Below are 20,108 nucleotides of genomic sequence, written 5' to 3' on the forward strand. Positions count from 1 at the left end.
TCGAACGGGATGGCGATGCGGCGGACACGGAGAGAAAGCCAGAGAGGAACGGGCAGATCGGAATCACGTGGCGCTACGAGCTCCGCAGGAAGCTTCCGACCGCAAGAGACGCGACATGGAAGAAAAGTGTAGCGTGCTGTTTGATGGTCGTTGGAGGGACGATCCTAGGTCGTCCATCTCCCCCAGTGTTACTCCCCGCTTCATCTCTCGATCCTATTCATACCCACCTTCTGATTGAATAGCCCTCGTGTCCGTCCGTCCTTTTCCAGCCTCACCGTTACCTCGATCGCTTCCCTGCGTGTTGTTCCCCGCCGTTGAAGCTCCAGTCGTTCAGTCAACATTCTCTTTTCCCACACCCACGATATCGATTTCCGATCACTTCTGGCGTCAACTAGGTTGGAGAAAGCACGGCTGGGTGGGGAAAGTTGTCGCTCCTGGAGCCTGGACATGACGGTAGATGGTCAGCGTGGCGCTCGCGGCGCAGTGCACGACTGAGTATCTTGCGCCATGCCAGGCGTCGTCGAGACCCCGGCCGGGCCTGTCAGGCCCGAGCTGGGATTTACTGTCGCGCATCAAAAGGTTGAGCTCGAGATCGATTTTGCGACCAAAAGCCTCAAGGGCAAAACTGAGATCACGATTCATCCTCACTTTAAAGATCTCCGCGTTATCCGATTGAATTTCCGACAGGGCGAGCTGAGGCGTCTGAATGTAAGTGGGAAGGTACCGACCGTCAAATATGCCGATCCATACGAGTCACTTCAGATTTACGGCCCTCATTATCACCAGCGCCTTTCGACCAAGATAGAGGGACTGCTCAAAACTCCTCCGGAGCCTGACCTGCTCGTGACGATTCCCAAGAGCGTTCGGATTGACGAACTTGATCCCTCCTCGGTCGAAGCCCAGGACCAAATGACCCTACGCGCCACGGGTTCCGCAGATGATGCAGAAGGGCCTCTAAGCTCCAAGGCGGCCGACTCGTCGCTTCCACGCTTCACGGCACTGACCATGTATATCGAATTCGTCATTGAGAATATACGGGATGGACTGCAGTTTGTCGGGTTAGAAACTGGCGACAGACGCTACCCCCACGCTTACACAACGAATTCTCTGGGATATGGTGCCGGATGCCCTCTTTTCCCGTGTGTGGATGACCCTTCGTCGCGTTGCACCTGGGAGATGTCGATCAAGTGCCCGTGCTCTTTGGGTGATATGTTCGATCGCAAGCCTCGAGACCACTCCGGCATCTCCGGCTCCAGTCGCCCGAAACCCTCGTCTGGATATGATCGATATATCGCTTCGGATGATGAGACACTGGATTTGTCCGTGGTTTGTTCTGGGGACCTGACGGATGAGATTATCGACCCCAGAGACTCCACCAAGAAGACGGTTTCATTCGCGTGCTATTCACCCCTTTCTGCCCAGCAGATTGGATTTGCCGTCGGTCCATTCGAATATGTGAACCTTTCCGATTTCCGCGAGAGCGACCAAGATGAGCAGCTTGGTCTCAATGCCATCCCACTGCATGCGTTCTGCCTCCCAGGAAGAGGGGATGAAGTCAGAAATACCTGCTTTCCTATGGCGAAGGCGATCGATTTTTTCTCATTGTCTTACGGTTCGTACCCGTTCGCTAGCTACAAGATATGCTTCGTGGACGACACACCTGAAGCCACGTTACCTACGGCTTGCCTATCGATCTGCAGCAGCCACCTCTTGTTTCCCGAAGATATCATCGACCCAATGTATGACTCTACCCGCAGTCTGGTTTATGCCCTGTCGTGTCAGTGGATTGGCGTAAATATCGTCCCCAAGGAGCCGACAGACACCTGGGTAACTGTCGGCGTCTCTTGGTATATCACGGATACGTTCATGAGGAAGCTTTGCGGGAATAATGAATATCGATTTCGATTGAAACAGATGTCTGATAGAGTATGTGAGCTGGACTACGAACGTCCATCGCTCTATGACATGGGAACCATCTTAAAAATAGATTCGTCGGAAATTGACTTTATTGCACTCAAGGCTCCTCTCGTTCTTTTCATCCTGGACCGGAGACTTACCAAGGCGAGCGGCAAGGCAACGATGTCTCGCATCATATCCCGTCTTTTCCTGAATTCGCGGATGGGCGATATACCCAATGGAGCGGTCACCACCTCTCTCTTCCAAAGAACATGTGAACGGCTTGGTCACGCCAAGCTCGATTCCTTCTTTCAGCAGTGGGTATATGGAGCTGGATGTCCTCGGTTCCAAGCCACGCAGCGATTCAATAAGAAGAAGCTCGTGGTCGAGATGATGATCCGACAAGTACAAGCCGATGTCCCAAGCACGCGCGACTTGGATAAGAATGCGTTCATGCGGGATGTCAAAGAAGAGATTCGAGGCGTCTACGCTGGAATTGTTCAACCGGTTTTCACGGGTTCTATGACCATCCGGATCCACGAAGCTGATGGCACGCCTTATGAGCACATCGTCGAAATCAAGGAGGGCGTTACCAAGTTTGACATCCCCTATAATACGAAATACAAGCGTCTGAAGAGGAATAAGCGGCAAAAGGAGCGTGCAGCTGCTGTTATAGGTGGTGACCCAAATGCCGAAGCGCAGGAAGACGTTTTGCTTTATTGTCTTGGCGATGTTTTGCAGAGCGAGGAGGAGATGGAAGAGTGGAGGCTCACGGAATGGAGCAAGGAAGATGAAGACAAGATGGGGCAGGAATCTTACGAGTGGATCCGCATGGACGCAGATTTCGAATGGATATGCAAGCTTTCGCTGGCGATGCCAGGGTACATGTACCTCTCCCAGCTTCAACAGGATCGAGATGTCGTCGCCCAGCTGGAGGTCAGTCGACCCCATGTCCCCCTTTGTGCTCATCACTGACAATGTGAGGCTACCAGTCCGTGCAATACATGGCGATTCAGAAACCACACAGACTCATTTCCACGATCTTCCTCAGAACGCTGATGGATCGGAGATACTTTTACGGGATTCGGGTCGCTGCCGCCCGAGGTTTGGTGACGCATGCAGCGGAGGAGACCAAATGGGTGGGAATGTTCCATCTTGAGAGAGCTTTCCAAGAGCTTTTCTGTCTTCCAGGGTCCCCAATGACTCGCTCGAATGACTTCTCTGACAGGGCGGCGTACGTTCTCCAGCTAGTCATTCCAGAGGCCATGTCACAAATACGCGACCTTAACGGCAAAACGCCGATGCGCGTCAAGCGTTTCTTGTATGACAAGTTAAAGTTCAACGATAACTCCAATAACGAGGTGAGTAGTTATCTTACTGCTCTGTTCAGCTTGATGCTTATGCTGCAACAGTACTCGGATAACTTCTATGTCGCAACCTTGATGGAATCGCTGTGCCATGCCATGCTGGGCAAAGTCGAAGAGCCTGATGTCATGGACGATTTTGATATGGACCGTGTGTTGGAGGCCCAGGCCGAAGAACAGTTGGAGAAAGATGCTATAGCTGAGCTCGATAGGTATCGCAGGATGGACGAATGGTCGAGCTCTTTCCAGAACATCTACTCGCGGGCGGCTTTGCGCTGCCAAATGCGTCTCATGCAGGCCAAGATTTTGAATCTCGACATCATGCAATTCCTACCATACACTCGCGCTGGAACATACGATCTCCTTCGCTTGGATGCGTTCGAATGCATGGTTGAGCTTGACATCTTCCGGAACCCGGAACTACTGCGATGGTTCATCTTTACCATGTCAAGCGACTCTTCTGCCTGTATCAGGCGCCGGCTTCATAGCCTCTTTGGAAAGGCCCTTGCTCCAGTCGCGTTCGGCCGCGAAATAAAGACTGAAGCCCCCGCCACCGAGACCACCAATAATCTAATTATCGAGCAAGAATCCACGACTGAGGTCCGCCAAGCTGACCTTGCGCGGAGACAAACGGTTACTGGAGCCTTGAGTGCTCTGAAGAAGGAAGTTTCGGGCGATCAGGTGCTGAAGGAGTCTCTTTGGGCAGCATGCAATTCCCCGTGCATTGGGGTGCTTGAGCTCTCCGAGTTCACCGATCTGTGCAAGGTTCTCTATGACGCAATCACATCTCGAATGGTATCTTTGAAATACCCGCGCTATTGGAGCGTGAAGCATCTCGGAAGGGTAAGTAGCACGAGGCGATTTTGGACAAGTCTTTTCTGACATCACCTAGGGACGAATGCACTTCTTCCGGTCAAACAAAGTTCGCACGACGCTTACGTCGTCCAAAGATCCTACAGCCGTGAAACGCAAGCGAGAGGAACAGGGAATGCCACCCCCTGGTCCCCGTATCACGTTCAAGCAGTCCAAGTTCACCTCTAGTGCTCCAACACCCAGCCCGAAACCGACATCACAGCAGATTCCAAGGCTGCATATTCCGAACCACTCCTCTCCTGCCCCCCCGGCGCAGCCAAAGACGACGACTGCACCATCTACGCCCTCCACGCCCAGCGGCGGTGGTTTCAAGCTGAAATTGAAATTCGGCCAGAAGCCGAAGTGATCGTCTTTATAAAATTCTAGATACCAATTACTCGTGTAGCTCGTTCTTTATTGTTTGGACTAGGGAAAGGGGGTCAGGTCAAAGAGATGCATGGCGCGGGGTTTGAAATGAGTTTCTTGTTCTTCTTAATGTCTCTCAGACGATTTTTTATTCTTCTATTCTGGGTTATCTCCACAGGGTATCTGGTTCAGTGGCCCATGTTATTGCTGGTGGGATTTGGGCATTGATTGTTTGCCGAGAGATGATAGATGATAGCTGTCATGGATCATTTCTGCGGGTCAATATACCTCCCCGAAACTGTCATATCTGGTCTTCCAGAAGGTCGCACGTATATTTTCTCGTAAATGAAGCGGTTCTTTTGTGGAAAGCGAGATGCCATCGATCATTCCGTGCGAGCAACCGACCCGTGAACTCCTTATTGTATTAAATCAATCCCAGAGAAGTTTCAAAAAAGACATTGAGTTTCCGACCACTCCGACAGTTTATTTGTCGCTGATACGTTCCAGAGCCTAGATCATAGCAAATATTAGCATCTTCACAACATGCCCATTGTTCGTAGTTGACGGCAGTATACTGACCTCGAGCATAACAACCGAATTACCGCGAATGACCTGCATAGCTATTAGCTCCCCGCTTCCATATCCACAGAACCAGCACAAGGGTATATCCACGTACAACCATGCCGATAGCAACCTTCTCTCCACCCTGCTTCTCCTCGAAAGCGTCGTCGAGAACAATGTTCATGAACACCTGCCCAGCGCATACGTCAGTAACCTGCACTCCCATATTCGACCCGGTTCTCCCGATCTCGATCCCATCCCAACACGTCCCCGACAAATCCACAGCAACATAATCCAAGGTAGGGTAGATCCCGACGTACATCATAGCCTCGCAGGATGCCGATAACTTTGCGGTTGCCGTTCAGTTGGCAGAAGACCCGCTTTTCCATGTACTGTTGAAACCAAACGTCAGTTTGCGTTCTGAGTCGAGGCAATGACAGGACGTTAATCGCAAGGTTATACCTTCTTCAACTCGGGCTGGGCTTGAGGCATTTTGGCGGATGTGGTCTGTGTTTGACTGTTCCTATTGTAAGGTCGAGTCGGTCGCGTTGCGGAACTTTGACATACAGCAGTGGGATCAGCTGGGCCGGAAGAATGATGTTCCCGCAAGCTCCCAAAGAATCGCGGAGCTGCCTGTGACGCCAGCGGGGTTGCAACTTTGCGCTTTATCGCTGCGTTTACGGCCGGGGTGTGAGTTTGAACACAGACAGCCAAGGGGATTACTTTGGGCTTTGAAAATGAGTTCCCAATTTGCAAATCGCAGAAAGCCCCGCAAGATTGGTGGTGATGATGAGGAAAATGATGCCGACGAGCAAGGTTGGTGTTTGCGGTCAAGCTTAACTACAGAGACTTTGCGTACTGACGGACAGTTCATAGATTCTGGGCCTGTTGTCAAGCGCCCCCAAGCCTCCAAAACGAAACAAAAGTCGAACTTACGTCTCTCTTTCGGCCCCGGTGGTACCTCCATGGCAGACGATGGCGATCAGGAAAGCGAAGTAGTTATTCCCAAACGACCCGGCCTCGCCAAACGGGCTCTAGAGAAGAGCGCGCTTCAGCGATCTTTGACACCGTCCGGTGCAGGCGGCCAGATTCCTCTCAGGGTAGGGCCGGAGCAGGATAGACCGAGTTATAGCAACGATTATCTGAAAGAACTCCGCGACTCGACACCTTCTACGCCTAAGCCCGCGGCCGAGGATGAGTCGGAAAAGACAATTGATGTGGCTGCGAAGTTTGGTGAGGTAATGAAGGTCTCCACCCCCGCTGCTATTCCCAGTGAAGCAGAGATCAGAGAGAAGAAGGCTCGGAGAGCACGGTTGGCGAAGGAACAGGGCACTATTTCTACAGAGAAAGATTTCATATCGCTTGAAGATGATATGGAGGAGGACGACTGGGATCTGCAAGGGCGGCGAGAGGAGCTCAAAGACACTCGGCTCGTCCGAGATGACGAAGATTTCGCTGAAGGGTTTGACGAATTCGTGGAAGATGGACGCATATCCCTCGGCAGGAAAGCGGAGAAAGAGCAGAAAAGAAAACAACGTGAAGAGATGAGAGAGCTCATTGATGATGCCGAAGGTCTGTCGGACGATGAGGATTCGGATCTGGAGGAAAAAGCGGCCTACGAAGCCAGTCAGACAAGAGCTGCCATGGGTGGCGGCAAAGATCACATCGATCGCCCACGGACGCCGCCCAAGATGACCTCGCTTCCTCGTCTGTCGAACTGTCTTGATCGTTTGCGTATCAATCTGGCTGTCCTAGAGAAATCTAAGGCGCAGATGATCGACCGTATGGAAGAGTTGAGGAAGGAGAAAGCGGACATTGCTGTCCGGGAGGTGGAAATCCAGGCTCTAATAAAAGAAGCTGGGGATAACTACGAGAAGCTTAAACAGGAGGCCGGGATCACTCCTGGCTCTCAGGAGAACTTATCTGCAGCCGATGAGATCGCAAACTCACGAGGCCTGGAAGGTCTTGGAACCTCGGGGGCAGCATCTGCAAACACCTCCGAACCTGATGAGCCTTGATACTCCATCAACGCCTTCCTTGTGTCCAGAGGCATCGCCATCGCCATCGCCATCGCTCTTTCCAAGAAAACCATTCGAAACCCCAACGGCTCCCTTGAACCCGGCCAACTGCGCCGACATCTTCCAACGACCATCAACCCCGCATGGTCTTCCATTATCTTTCATGATACCCATCGTTTAGTGTCTAGTCTTCCTAAGGTCCATCCATCACTATGATTCCAATCCCCTTTATGTCCTGGTTCGATCACCCGTCAAGTAGAGCTGCGCGTGCTCGAGCAGCCACGCAGTAAGTTAACCACCTAGGAGAAGCTTTTGTATTCGAATGATCTCTGAATTTCAATAGCCAGCGTAGTGTCATTGCGTTCATCGAATCGCCCGTTGACGAAAAGGATGGAGACCGTCCGCACCTCCGCCGTCAGTCCGAGGCAACCCCCATCGAACTGTTCTTTGACCTGTTCTTCGTCGCGAATCTCTCGAGCTTTACGGCTACCCATGAGATCAACAATGTGGAAGGTATGGTGGCTACCCAGCACAATACGGTCTCGATCTAACTCTGCACGTCAGCACTTTGGGCCTACATCGGCTTCCTCGGGGTCATCTGGTTTACCTGGCTCCAAGTTACGTTGTTTGACATCCGCTTTGCCCGAGACTCAATCTTTGAGCGAATTTGCAAGGCCGTTCAATTGGCAGCCATGGTTGGGTTTGCGTCAGCTGGCACACGATTCACCACGCGTGTCCGGGCAGAAAACGTCTGGGCCTTCCAGTCCCTGAGCCTTATCCTCGGCGGAAGTCGACTTTTACTCGCTCTGCAATACACAGTCAACACGGTATTTCTTCGGAGACGGATGATGCCTGCAGCTCGGGGCGTCTCCCTCATTGCTGGAACACAATTTGTCTCGAGTTTGACGTACCTCTTGGTAAGCTACCCGGTGCAGCCTAGCCAGGGACCTTTCCAAGTGACCTGTTATAGCTGTACTATGCCTTCCAGCAACAGCGTGGGCTCAGCCCCTATATATGGACCGTTTGGTTTGTACTGTTTGGGGTGGAGATGTGGGTGGTAATGGGAACTTCATCCGCTACTCCCGGGATTGGACTTCAGGATACCCATCTCAATACACGAATGGGCCTCCTGACGCTGATCATCATTGGTGAAGGCGTCATTGCTGTCACCAGGATTGTGAACAAGACAGTCGGCCCTGGCGGCTGGACGAAGTGGTCGTTTGTTCACATCCTAGGCGTCACGACCAATGTGGTATGGCCCTCATGACTGATTGACCCCCTGTTCATTCGGTGCCAATCGGAAGCGCTAACCTTCCGGTCGTAGTACTTTTTGTGGCAAGCATATTTCGACCTTTCCCCGAGACGGATCCTGGGAAAGTACTCGCAGCAAATCTGGGCCCAGCTACACTTCCCCTTCCACGTGGCCCTCATTCTCCTCCTTGAAGGCTCGCAGATCCTTGCCCTGAGCCTGGACATCACGCTGAAACTCCGGTACCTGGCGGAAACCATCTTGTGGGCGTGTGAAGAGCCACGACCTAGACCGGACCATGCCATTCGGACCCTTCAAACCACCATTGCCGACATGGAGATCGACTATAGCCGAGGGGCCATAAACGAACAGATTGCAATCACCCGGATCTTGGATGATCTTCCCAATCATCCGTTGTGCCCATCCTATCGAACGGGTCAAGTCCCCATCATCCGAGACATGCTCAGTGATCTGGTAGGGAATGTGACGGCGGCGTTATTCTCCACCATGAGAATCATGCCCTCCAACCAACCCGATCCCGGCCACCTCAGTAGTGATCAGCTTCTGCAAAGGTATATGGCACTTCTAGAATTCGTCTATGTGTATTATTTTGCCGTTGCTTCCCTCACCATGTTCTTCTTTGGTGGGTTTGTCTTATTAGCGCGTCGCCACACACTCCGCCGATGTACAAGCATCAGCGCGACAACCCGCCTTACCCTGGGGGTCCTCCTTGCGAGCCTTGTGAGCTTCTCACGGTACTTTCCACTCGTCTACTCCTTCATGACATCCCCTGCTATACTATACGCGTTTACTCTTACAATGCTCCTGGGTGAGTTATTGTCATGCGTGCATCGGGATGGACCGTGTTCATTTGCTGACGAAGTTGCAGTACTTTTGGTAGATCGGTCCTTGGACTGGTACCAGAGCTCCAGCGGGCGGATGCAGGACAGCGACGTACCCTAATGTCATTCCGGTTGCCATCCATTCTTTGCGTATCATTCCTCACGGACTTCCCCTGTATTGTCATATCGTTATAGCTAGGGCCCACAAGGGGACAACCCGCGGAGGTCTGCGGCAATCTAACTACCTGTCCGGTTTGCATAGGGCACTGGGTTGTGTGGCTGCTGAAGAGTGGAACTGTCATCTACCGACGCCCGCGCAGGGTTCTAGCATACATACATGTGGAAAAATCCGATGCAGAGAGAGCTCCCAGTAGGAATGCATTCGTCCATGCACGGCCGAGGCCAAGGCGGGAAAGGCCCTCATCGTTTCCTGACACGGCCATGTACAGTAAGCCAGTGTTTCGCAAGGGAAACGAACTGCAAGCCGATCCCAATGCACGCATCGATCGAAAAACGATTGCAAATAGGCAGAAGACACGCGCCACTGCCGGAAAGTCAGGACCAGCCAGCAGGTCCCGCTGGCAAACCGGGAAGGCAGCAGCGGGAACAGGCATAAAGAAAGGCGGCTTCATGCTACCGCCGCGGTAGGACATGCCAGAGTTCTCTCTCTCTCTCCCTGTCGTATTTCTCCGATTTTCTTCATCCCGAAATTGCCAGGAGGCCGTAGAATTAATTCTCCCCGCTAACCGTAGGGTATTTTCGTTTTTTTTCTTTTCTTCTGTTCCCTCAGTTTGTCTCTCCAGGCGGAATGAGATGCTCAGGGCCGGCCCAAGGCAACGTTTCACCAAACCCTTCGCTGAGACCACTTTGGTGTCACCGTTAGTACCCAACATCGGGGTTCCCTGCAGCTAAAAGGTGCAACTTGAATGAAGGCCTTCCCCCCTTCCACCCTTAGAATAGGAGTCGGAGTCGTGTGTCTGTACGAGGGGGACAAAAGGTACTGTGCCTACCTGATTATTTACTATTTTTGGGTGTGCACGTACATACATGGGTTTGGGGATGTAGTGGGGTGAGCAGGTGTTACCTATGATCAGAATTAGTGTTAGGATGTTTCGTATGGAGTACAGATGGATCTGCGAGCCACGCAGAGGGAGGGAATTATGATCGTGCGTGCGTGTGGGGAAAGAGAAGGGGAAGATGAAGTTGGGTTGGGATCAGGGATGTAGTTACTTCCCCTTCTTCTTTTCTTTTCTTCTCTTCTCTTCACTTTTCTTTTTTCCATTGTGTTTTTGGTGATTGGATTGTTTATTTTTTCTTGGTGCATGGCTGATAGGGTGGGTAGGAGAATGAGGACACGGTATGCATGCATGTATGCATGCACGGATGTATGTTTGTGAGTATGTGAGTATGGGGGGATGTACCCCGTACCGTATGATGTTGATGCAAAAGTACCCATTCAGCGGGTTGAAGATAACCAATGCCGACTTGCCTAGTGTCTGTCTACTGTCTAGGGAGGGGACCCGAGACCTAGAGCAAAGGGTTGGTTAAGCTTAATTTCCAACCGACAGGTGCACCTGCTGGTTTGCTATGATAGGGAGGCAAGGTCTGATTGGGGCGATTGCGGATGCAGAGACGTTTGGGGCTTGCGGATGCCGGGGTACAGTGGGTGGAGGGAATCAAGCGGTGTAGTGATTGAATTGACGAAGTTAATTGTGCAGGATCTAGCCCAGCCCAACTGGTGCTTTTGGGCCTGTCCTTTCTCTCTTGACTCTGCGCGTGGGTGGACTGAGGTGGTGGGTTTGGCTCTGGAGATTGATGTGCTTGGTGCGGAATAGCTAGCTGTCGCAGCTCTGGTGGGTACATGAATGTCGGATATGATCTGCATATGCGGAGGGTGGATTTCAACTCCCGGAATCTAAGGGATAGAAATGCAGATAAAGCATATCAAGCGGGCCAATGGCGGAGAAAACAACGCATCCGTAGATCCGACGGGAGCCTTCCGAGTTGTCTGATCAAACGTTCCAATTTCCTACGGCCATGGGAATGGGATGTTCTGGATTCCTGGGCCTGGGGGAGGGTGGGAGGAGAAAAAGCGGATGTGCGAACAAAGCCCTATGTGGCTACCCGATTGGCGTTCTCTGCTGCAAAGCAACCACGCACGCCCAGTCGCAAGCGATTCAGTGAACTTTGTCAGAATGTGAGCACTTGGAGGACAAGTCCCCCTTTCCCTGATTCCATATACTGCGCCACAAAAGGATGATTCCCTCCGGTTGTCTTCATTTGGACCACCTGTGGTCCACTGCAAGCAACGGGGTTGGCTGATCCTTGCGGGGAATCTAGGAGTCCATGGTAAACCGGGCCACTGGGCGTGATTGATCTCTTCCGGCAACATCCATGCCTGTTTATCAGAGCATAAAGGGGTATGGTGTTGAAGCCAGCATTGTCTAGCTCGGAGGAACAATATCGTTCTGTGAAGAACAATGAATTAGCTCCCGGCAATGCGAGCAGTCCAAGCCATATCGGAACCTGCTGGTTATTCCAGGGGCCCGGGGGTTGAGGGTGTTAGGGGGATGTGGCAGTGTTGCTTTATTGCTTTATAATGATGGGGAAGAATTCCAGGATCCCTTGAATCAGATTCGCTTGGTCCTGTACTTGAGTGCTGAGATCATTCACTACGTCCCCTGTTGGATGGGACATCGCCTTTGGCAAAGCGAACCGTGTGTCCCAAGAACCCTGTCTAGCTACTTCTCCAACGGCGATTATTGCCTGAGAGGGCAGGCCACTGAGACATCATCGCCATTCTATCGGTGGCGGAAGGAGAGAATAACCTCTCATTCGGTCCTCAAGCAGGCGTAGAGAGGACAACAACGACACCGCTAGAGGCGCATTGTGTTCAATAATCTTCATACCGCCCATTTGTGTTGCCATCCGTCAGGGAAGAGCCTGTCTGGTCTGAAGGCCATCGGCCATTGGTGCCTTTCAACCCAAATCGGAAAATCAAATAATCACAGAGCCATTGATATTCGAGCTTTCTGGTGAGTCAGCCAAACCAGACAACCAAGTGAAACCTCACCCTATTGATGCTGATGTGTTGAGCAGCCACAACAGTCCCTGCAGTTGCCCTAATAGCCCGACCACGCGCATAACCTGGCACCAGAGTCCAATGCACAGTGTTCACCCAACGTCTATACCGATCATAGGAGACAGTAGCGGTGAAGATAGCAAGAAGACATTCGTCCTCATTTTAAAGCCATGCTGCGCGCCCTTGTTGATTCAGACGACCCAAAGCCAATTACCGTCGAGAAGAACCCCATCTCGTCGGACCTTCGCTCCCACATTTTCTTTCTCGACGATCGCAGCGCATTCTTCCAAGTACAATCCCCTGATTCACAAGACCGTACAACGGAGTTTCCCATCACTGACTGTGGTGGGGCAAAGATACGACATCATCTAGAAACAGACGAGCAACTTTCGAAGGATCTCATCGGAATGATGAGCCGATACGCAACGATGCAAGACCTGCCTCAGACGAGAGACTTTTGCTGCTGGCCCAGCTATTACTCAACATTCGAGTTGGAGAAGGAACATACACCAGCACACGGGCTCCAATGCCAACTAGCAACGCTGGCTCACTATACCAACACGCCACCTGAGACGCAAATCATCAAGATCGAAGATTGCAGCCAGTTCGAGGCCACTGCTACACATCCAGATGCACCACAAACATCGTTCATGGATGACGATGTTTGCTCTGGCGATGCCACCTCTCATATTGTTCATCCAGCTGTCAACATCAGTTCGTTCATGGCTACCGGTGGGCCCACCTTAGCCTCGGTGGCAGAAAGCACACCAACAACAATTTTATCGTGCAGTGCACCCATGACCACACCCGAGGAATGCAGTAGGTGTTCTCTTCAAACAGAGTGGACAAGCATCAGAGAAAATGCGTTATCGGAGTCCCCAAGGCCGCCCTATGAAAGCTCCACATCGATTGTCAATAACAGTTTTCTTTCAACTACCACGTCGCTCCCATGGCTAGCCTTTCAGTTCCATCAAGCAGCCGACGTGCCAAGTCAGGGTACTAGCCACGATCATTCCACATGGGACACACATCAACTATCGAACGAGACACAACTATACGGGGACATCAGTAGCGCATTTGACCAGCTTGCTGCGGTGAGCAATAGTTCGGTCGATCTCCCACAATTCGACAATGACAGCCTAGACATTACCCAGCCCTTGTTGTTCTCATCATCCACCACGAAGTTCGATCAACCCGTGGTGATGTCCAGTGGCGATGGCTGTGCAGCTAATGAAGGATGGGGCGAGTCTTTCCCTACTGTCAACTTTCACCAATGCGACAGCAGTCCCTGTAGACCTGATGACGCTTGGCAGCCACAGAGTCCCGGTGATATAAATGCCCTGTTCCAGGGCCAGCTGTTGGGAAGACCAATTGCTTATCCCCGTGAGACGAGAAACGCATTCCTGGTCGACTGTAAGCTCCGCGGCCTGTCCTACAAGGACATCAAAAGAATAGGTGGCTTTGAGGAGGCCGAGTCAACCCTCCGTGGAAGATTTCGCATGTTGACCAAGTCCAAAGAGCAACGTGTAAGGAAACCCCAATGGCACGAGAGAGATGTAGGTTACCCAGCCGGATTGATGGCTTTCCAGTCATCCAGCTTTCCCACGTGTGTTATGACATTGGTGCTAACACTGGTTAGATTCGCCTTCTCTGCGAAGCGGTAGTTGTTTGTTCGGAGACCAGAAAGCAGGCAAAGGGTCACTACGCCTTTTGCCGCCCTCAGAGAGCGAACAGATCACCAAAGGTCTCCTGGAAAAAAGTTGCTCAGTACATCTGGGCTAATGGAGGGTCTTATCACTTTGGAAACGCAACTTGTAAAAAGAAGTGGTGTGAGGTTTCTGGCATGAACTTCTGATATTGCAAGCAAAAGAGACACCGGTGTCTGAGGATCATCGATCATACCTCCGTCTGTCAAGATCTGTCGACCTTGAAACGCCTTCTGGTCTCCTGTCAAACGCAGGTCTTTGGCAGGTTGGGGTGTATGGAGATGCGGGGGGGCGGATGGTGAATGGGCATGCGATATGGACAGGACATGGACAGGATGGCCAGCTGTGCCGTATAGGAATGTAAAAACAACACAGATAAATACTAATAGAAGATTCGTATGTAATGGAGGCGAGTGAGTTGGAGCGAGGAAGTGATGGATTGCGAGAGTAGAAAGCACCCGGTAGTTGGCAGAAGATGGAAAGAAACTGCCAGTTCGACGTCCCAATGCTGCCCGGCCACGTGATTTCCTGCCTGGCAAGGTCTTATGTCTTCTATTGCTTCCTTCAAGGCATCAATTACAAGCGGTCATAGAGGCCTATAATTCTTCGCGTTAAAACTCCCATCATGCAGCCCCGCTTCATAGAGCACCCCGTTCTTTACTAAGTGATGAAGATCTAACAGAAACCGTAACGCCTTCACACCAGCTATAACAGGGACGTTTCCCGCGAGTCCGGTTGAGGGTATCCGATAGCTGCAAGAACATTCCCTAGTGATGCCGGGTTGCGGCGCAACTCATCCCATTCGGCTTCAGCCTTGACCATCAGGGTGCCAGCCAAGACTGTACCGTTGAGTGCGACAACGCCAGCCTCAGCAACATCTGCAGTTGCCCCCGAGCCAACAGGGATCCGAGCGCTCTCACTTCGCCTCGGGCAGATCATCATCGTTGAATTAGTCATGGCAAGATTGTAACTGATAACGGCAGGGCCAGTGACCTCTTGAGCACCATCGCTCACACCCCCCTTTGCCGTTACTACTGCCACTCTATACAAAGACAGATATATCTTGTGGAGGGTCTCATCCGACGGGTTTGGGGGCAAAGGAAGAGCAAAATGCGCGAAAGGCACCTGGACCAGCTGTTGGTATTCAGATCCGCTGGATCTCGGCTGCGAGGAGACGGTATCGATCAAGGGCTGCCAGTCCCCCGAGTCGCCCTGTGACATGGCCTCGACAGGAAGAAACTGCAAGTGCCGGTGAGGTTGACTTGCGCCACTATCTTCCCCAGAATTAAAGAACGCAAAGAGCTTCTTGCTCCCGGTGCCGTCTGGCTGATCTCCCTCTTCCCATGCTTTGATACATGAATATGCGGCCGCTAGATCTTCCTTGTCAAGGAGGTCCGTCTGCGATTCCCAAGCTTTCGTTGCAAGGATAAAATGATCCGGAATTACGGGGAATTTATTCAAGACCAGGATGTGCGACGGGTTCTCACGGGGAATCTGAGCGATCAAAAGGTCGGGCGACGGGTCTTGGAAAGGATCGGGTTTCGGTCGGCTGGGACCTTTGTCCGCTTTGGCAACGCCTGAAGGCTTCTTTGCAAGAGCTGGGCAGTAACGGAGTTGATACTGAGACGGGCAACAAAGACTGTTAGCACACTGAAGCCCGGAGAAGGTGAAGCGGAGAAGGGCAGCTTAATTACCGGGAGGCCTGAAGCGTAAACAGTCGCACGATGCGTCGAGGAGAAGATCAAGTGGCCAGCGTCTTTGGCGGCTACAAATCGTCTCGTCACCAGAGATGACAAGCCCTCCGAGAGTCCCAACTGCATCCTGGGATGATTGCTTTGATTATTATTATTATTATTATGATTGAAACTTGGAAGGCTGTCGACACTTTGACGGAATGCGGGAAAGGAAAATGTGGGGCATCCAGTGGGCAGAAGACTCCGATCGCCGCCCGCCACTGCCGCTGCCACAATTCTACGGGATGGATGGGTGGATGTAAGGACTCTCTGCTCTGTACAGTTGCAACTTGGCTCTTATATTCAACGGGTCGTGTGCCCACATTTCAAAGTAGAGGATGACCTGCATTCCAAATGAACTTCCCTTTTCGTTTTCCAAACGCCTAAGGCACAGCCAGAAAGAAAGAAAAAAAAGAACATGGTGATGGATATTATTACAGGACCACGGGCACAGCCTCCATGAATACCTATCAATCAAAAACACTGGCACGGGTGGTGGTATCAAAATAACCGGATCGAACACAATATAAGAATCGCTCTCATCATGCCACATATGCAAAGCCCACAATATGCAAATATGACAGGCACTAAAGAAAGAAAAGGGGGGTGGACAGAATGGATGAACTCAGGACTCAAATCATCATTTCCATCTCGGCGTCATGCGGTTGATACATATCAGGCAGCAAAACCGCCGGCTGTCCGATGAGCTGTGTGGACTGGTTGTCGATCCAAGGGCCACGTTCTTCTTCGCTGGCACTCAAAACACCCTCGGCACGCTTCAGCGTCTCGACGTCCAAGTCGGTCACGTATGCTTCCCGGGTAGTGCCATCTCCTGCACCACCGGGAAGCTTGACCCGGACTTCGAACTCATTATCGAGCATCATCTCATCCTTCCACAAGCGGCGTTGACCGTCAAAGACGCAGAGGACACGCTTCTTCGTTTTGATGCTGCTGCTGGGGCACCCCCAGGACTGGGGATACCGATCACGGTTGTTTCGTCTCTTGGATGTGGTTGCACGCATCTTAGCGGTGGCATTGGACGAATGCTTAGAGACAGCATTGTTGACGCCCAAAATAGGACGGGTGACCGCGCCCGAGTTTCCTTTTGTTGTCTTCAACGAGCCTTTGCCCGAACGCGGTTTCGAAAATTCATAAGCGTCATCATCGTCATCATCAAGTTCGTCATTGTATAGCTCGACGGTGCCAGCCGTGTCATATAGGTTGTGTTTCTCCATCGTCTTCTGCACCTCTTCATCAGACTCGACTTCCGCGAGTAGTTTCTGGTTAATGGCTTCGCTCGGCTCCTCCTGTTGCACAACTCGAAGCACACAGTCATCCAGATGCTCATAGAAGTCCTGGGCGTTGCTGAATGTCATGGAGCAAGTCGAGCACTTGCCGGTCGCATCGGGGTTGTACCCGGAAGCTCCCTTGCTTGCGGAGGCACCCGGGCTCCTCTTCCGGCAGTTTGGTGGCGTTTGTTCGACGCCGTGCACTGATGTCAAGTGGCGCTTGAAGACGTCCGCCCTGTTGAAGCTCTTTTCGGCAGGCGACCCAGACCCTGGGCAGAAGCCGCAAACCATTGTTCCTTTGTAATGTGTGAGAGTATGCCGGTTCTTGTCGTACTTGCGAGCGAAACCCTTGACATGGTATTCGCAAGTCACAATGGGGCATTTCTCGGGTCTTTCTGACTGGTGCGTGAGGATGTGAGCCTTGAGATCCTTGAAGACTCGTCTGCATTCTGGAAACGGGCAGCGGCCCTTCTCCTTGCTGTCATCTTCGGACTCCGCGTTGCTAGCAGCCGGGCTTGGGTGGGACCTCTGGGACTGGACGGAGGAGATAGATGATCTCCGGTCAAAGGCAGAAACGGGACGAGGTTGGGGGATAGAATGCATCATGGAAGGGGAAGACGTCGGGACAACACTGGCGGGTTGTGCGAACGGTTGGTTTGCAGTGTAGCTTTCTGCGGGGTGGAGGTGGGAAGGATCGGGGGACTGCGGAAGAAACCCGCCTTGCGCGAGAATAAAGTCCGACTGATCGGGGAATGAGATATCAGGCGGAGAAAGGTGAGGCAGTTGTTGTAGCATCGGCTGGATCACAGAAGGGTCTGTGAGATGGTCTAGTGGTCAGCAAAGCTCCAAGCACATCCTGGTGAGAGCAGGATATTTGGAAGTCGTGACCCACCAACAAAACTCTCAGGACATTTCTGCTGGTAGAGGCTGTCCGAGTCCAGCGCATTCCCGAAGCACTCATTGGAGTAATAGTCACTCATGACTGCGGTGGGATGCCTCAGCCCGTTCGGTGTCTGGATCCAGTCTTCCAGGATGACATGCGCAGAGCCAGAATTAGGTGATCCTATGGCCGAGGATGAGGCGCTCGCAATTGAAGGACCAGATGCAGTAGAGAGGCCGGGGATGAAATGATCGGAAGAATAAGGAAGAGACGGGGGGGTGGCGGGCATGGAAGGGAAACCGGCAGCTTTATTGGCGTCGAAGTAGGAATCGGAATAGATTGGCGTCGTACCATAGTTTGAGGACTGAGGTGCACTGGATGGATCGTGGGTCTGCGCGAACCCACTCAGATCATCCACATGGAATGTAGCAAGAGGATCAATAAAGGTGGGATCCATTGGGAACGGCGGGAAGTATGGGACCTGCTGCTGTCTGGACGAATCCAGGGCCAGCATCTTGTTGTCACCGGTGAAATGGGTAGGGAACAGCACAAAGTCGGGATTGTCTCCGTGAGATTGCATGCCCACGCTTCGTTCAATGGTTGGCGGGTGGATTGGTGATTCTGCAGGAGGGAGGATGCGAGGGTTAATATAGCAGAGAAAGACGGATACAATAGATCTGCGGCAGGATGAGCGTTAGCGATCTGATGTCTCAAGCCATGGCATGAAATAATATCCGGCAGGTTCCCTTGGCTTGCCAAGGGCCTGGGAGATGTTATTGAGTTCAAAAACATGGGAACGGCCCGCACTGGAACCTACTATCGCCTGATAGTGGTATTTACCGGAGTCTAGAGGATAGTAACGAGACGAGCAAACTTCAACGAAGCTCGGAGATTATTTTCCCAAAAAGGTCAGGGGAGAGGGTTTCGGAAGAACGTGTCTGGCCGCTCGGAGTTGGTATATTCCCACTGCAAGGCGAAGAACGATATGTGTTGTCACTTGCAGATCGGTATCCAGGGAGCCGGGAAGGCAGAAAAGGCAGCAAGAGACGCAAAGCAACGGAGAGGTGTCAGAAGAGGTGGATGTTATTGATTGGAGGTGGAAGGGGAGGTAGATCGGACTTGGTGCCTTGCTTCTTGGAACAACTGAGGAAGAAGAGGGCAGAGCTGAGAGGTGCGGAGATGTATTCCTTTTTGTAGGAAGTGAAGTCTCTTTGATAGCTTCACCAACACCGACCCGTATGCGAGGGAATGGAAGAGGAATGTAGAATACTGGGGACGGAAGAAAAAGAAGATCGGATGGAGGGGGGGCGTAAAAGCATAGATAAATGTTATATGATTGCTGGCCCTATGAGCGCAGTGTACTATTATTTGGACTCGGGGTGGATTTAGACTGGACTGGGATTGACCAACTACGGACGAACTAAGAAAACAACACTAGAGTCGAGCCCATTGCCAGACTACTGGGGGTTGCGTGCACAGCAGCAGACAGGGGAGTCAGAGCCTAGTGGTTAGCGCGGTCCCAAACAGACCGGGGTGGGTGTGGATGTGGGTGGATGATGCCGATGATGATGATGGTGGTGATGATGATGGTGGTGGTGGATGGTGGGTGGTGGAGGGGCGCAGAGTGGACTAGCACTGGATCACTATTCACTGGCGGGAAAAGAAAGAAAGAAAGGAAGGGAAAAAAAAAAAATAAGAAGAACAGGGGTAGTGGACAAAGTGGAGATGCCGGGCGAGCAGGGGCAGGCAGTGAACCGGGCCTAAAACTAAGTGGTATTATTAGCACCTCGATACGCCTGGATGTACTCCGTACTCCGTATGAAAGTAAGTATTACCGCATCATGCTGCACTGCCAGCCGGATCTCTCCAAGGAGGACTTTTGATTTTCTTTCTCGCTTTCGTTTTTTTTTTTTTTTTTGGGCTACCTTAGCGATCTTCTTAATGAAAATGCTGCAGTATGAATTTCCCATCCTGTTTCTTATTGAAAAAAATATTGTGATTATTTTCTTTATTGTAGTTTATTGTTTTTTCCTTCCGGAATTTTTTTCTCTATGAACTACTATTTCCCTTTGGATTTTCGGGCCGTACCAACGCTACCGCGAATCCCCCGTGATCAGGCTTCGAGGTCTTCCAGGATGGATCCAGTTTGACAGACGCACACCACATACCAATCCAAACAAGACCCTCCCGGTTGAACGGTGTAGGTAGTGCTATTCATCCGCTTGGCTGTCACTGAACGTACTTATCTACAATAGGGACTCGGTAAAATT

The 20,108-nt window shown here is 51.8% G+C and overlaps 8 protein-coding genes across 8 annotated transcripts; 4 read left to right on the forward strand and 4 right to left on the reverse strand.

The window, feature by feature from the left end:
• Positions 1-17: 17 nt before the first annotated feature.
• BO94DRAFT_261955 (uncharacterized protein) lies at positions 18-375 on the forward strand (the record flags this gene model as incomplete). Its single annotated transcript, XM_025606498.1, has 1 exon — positions 18-375. A coding segment is annotated over one exon (225 nt), but the record flags the coding sequence as incomplete, so codon positions are not given.
• On the forward strand, positions 140-4,863 carry BO94DRAFT_539579 (transcription initiation factor TFIID subunit TAF2). Its single transcript, XM_025612728.1, has 4 exons — positions 140-2,832; positions 2,889-3,257; positions 3,309-4,103; positions 4,153-4,863. The coding sequence occupies exons 1-4, from the start codon at positions 508-510 to the stop codon at positions 4,477-4,479; spliced, it is 3,816 nt and encodes a 1,271-aa protein (XP_025462804.1). The 5' UTR covers positions 140-507; the 3' UTR covers positions 4,480-4,863.
• On the reverse strand, positions 4,595-5,578 carry BO94DRAFT_539580 (putative small nuclear ribonucleoprotein SmG). The gene is made up of 5 exons (XM_025612729.1): positions 5,502-5,578; positions 5,360-5,431; positions 5,155-5,229; positions 5,058-5,090; positions 4,595-4,988 (listed from the first exon to the last, which is right to left on the reverse strand). Exons 1-5 carry the CDS (start codon positions 5,529-5,531, stop codon positions 4,962-4,964), a joined length of 237 nt encoding a protein of 78 aa, XP_025462805.1. The 5' UTR covers positions 5,532-5,578; the 3' UTR covers positions 4,595-4,961.
• A 198-nt stretch (positions 5,579-5,776) lies between these two features.
• On the forward strand, positions 5,777-9,796 carry BO94DRAFT_560390 (uncharacterized protein; the record flags this gene model as incomplete). The annotated part of the gene is made up of 8 exons (XM_025614149.1): positions 5,777-5,855; positions 5,916-7,001; position 7,239; positions 7,401-7,570; positions 7,622-7,974; positions 8,028-8,309; positions 8,382-9,135; positions 9,411-9,796. The coding sequence occupies 8 exons, from the start codon at positions 5,777-5,779 to the stop codon at positions 9,794-9,796; spliced, it is 3,111 nt and encodes a 1,036-aa protein (XP_025462806.1).
• A 349-nt stretch (positions 9,797-10,145) lies between these two features.
• On the reverse strand, positions 10,146-10,806 carry BO94DRAFT_261893 (uncharacterized protein). Its single transcript, XM_025606497.1, has one exon. The coding sequence runs from the start codon at positions 10,602-10,604 to the stop codon at positions 10,251-10,253; it is 354 nt and encodes a 117-aa protein (XP_025462807.1). The 5' UTR covers positions 10,605-10,806; the 3' UTR covers positions 10,146-10,250.
• Positions 10,807-12,400: 1,594 nt separating this feature from the next.
• On the forward strand, positions 12,401-14,085 carry BO94DRAFT_526315 (uncharacterized protein; the record flags this gene model as incomplete). Its single annotated transcript, XM_025610348.1, has 2 exons — positions 12,401-13,786; positions 13,870-14,085. The coding sequence occupies 2 exons, from the start codon at positions 12,401-12,403 to the stop codon at positions 14,083-14,085; spliced, it is 1,602 nt and encodes a 533-aa protein (XP_025462808.1).
• A 556-nt stretch (positions 14,086-14,641) lies between these two features.
• On the reverse strand, positions 14,642-15,756 carry BO94DRAFT_560392 (putative bis(5'-nucleosyl)-tetraphosphatase; the record flags this gene model as incomplete). Its single annotated transcript, XM_025614150.1, has 2 exons — positions 14,642-15,556; positions 15,631-15,756. The coding sequence occupies 2 exons, from the start codon at positions 15,754-15,756 to the stop codon at positions 14,642-14,644; spliced, it is 1,041 nt and encodes a 346-aa protein (XP_025462809.1).
• Positions 15,757-16,301: 545 nt separating this feature from the next.
• zfpA (putative C2H2 finger domain protein) lies at positions 16,302-18,418 on the reverse strand (the record flags this gene model as incomplete). Its single annotated transcript, XM_025608619.1, has 2 exons — positions 16,302-17,773; positions 17,851-18,418. 2 exons carry the CDS (start codon positions 18,416-18,418, stop codon positions 16,302-16,304), a joined length of 2,040 nt encoding a protein of 679 aa, XP_025462810.1.
• Between the last annotated feature and the right edge of the window lie 1,690 nt (positions 18,419-20,108).

Source organism: Aspergillus sclerotioniger (genome assembly GCF_003184525.1).
Source record: "Aspergillus sclerotioniger CBS 115572 chromosome Unknown BO94scaffold_37, whole genome shotgun sequence".
Classification (NCBI taxonomy): Eukaryota; Fungi; Ascomycota; class Eurotiomycetes; order Eurotiales; family Aspergillaceae; genus Aspergillus; species Aspergillus sclerotioniger.

Bases quoted from the DNA above. Each gene is read 5' to 3' on its own strand.
- BO94DRAFT_539580 (XM_025612729.1), bottom strand. From the start codon at position 5,531: ATGCCTCAAGCCCAGCCCGAGTTGAAGAAG. The intron at 5,432-5,501 runs GTATAACCTTGC...TGGTTTCAACAG, and splicing joins CCCAGCCCGAGTTGAAGAAG to TACATGGAAAAGCGGGTCTT. The intron at 5,091-5,154 runs GTACGTGGATAT...ATAGCTATGCAG, and splicing joins AGGTTGCTATCGGCATGGTT to GTCATTCGCGGTAATTCGGT.
- BO94DRAFT_539579 (XM_025612728.1), top strand. From the start codon at position 508: ATGCCAGGCGTCGTCGAGACCCCGGCCGGGCCTGTCAGGCCCGAGCTG. The intron at 3,258-3,308 runs GTGAGTAGTTAT...ATGCTGCAACAG, and splicing joins ACGATAACTCCAATAACGAG to TACTCGGATAACTTCTATGT. The intron at 4,104-4,152 runs GTAAGTAGCACG...GACATCACCTAG, and splicing joins GCGTGAAGCATCTCGGAAGG to GGACGAATGCACTTCTTCCG.
- BO94DRAFT_261893 (XM_025606497.1), bottom strand. From the start codon at position 10,604: ATGGGTACTTTTGCATCAACATCATACGGTACGGGGTACATCCCCCCA.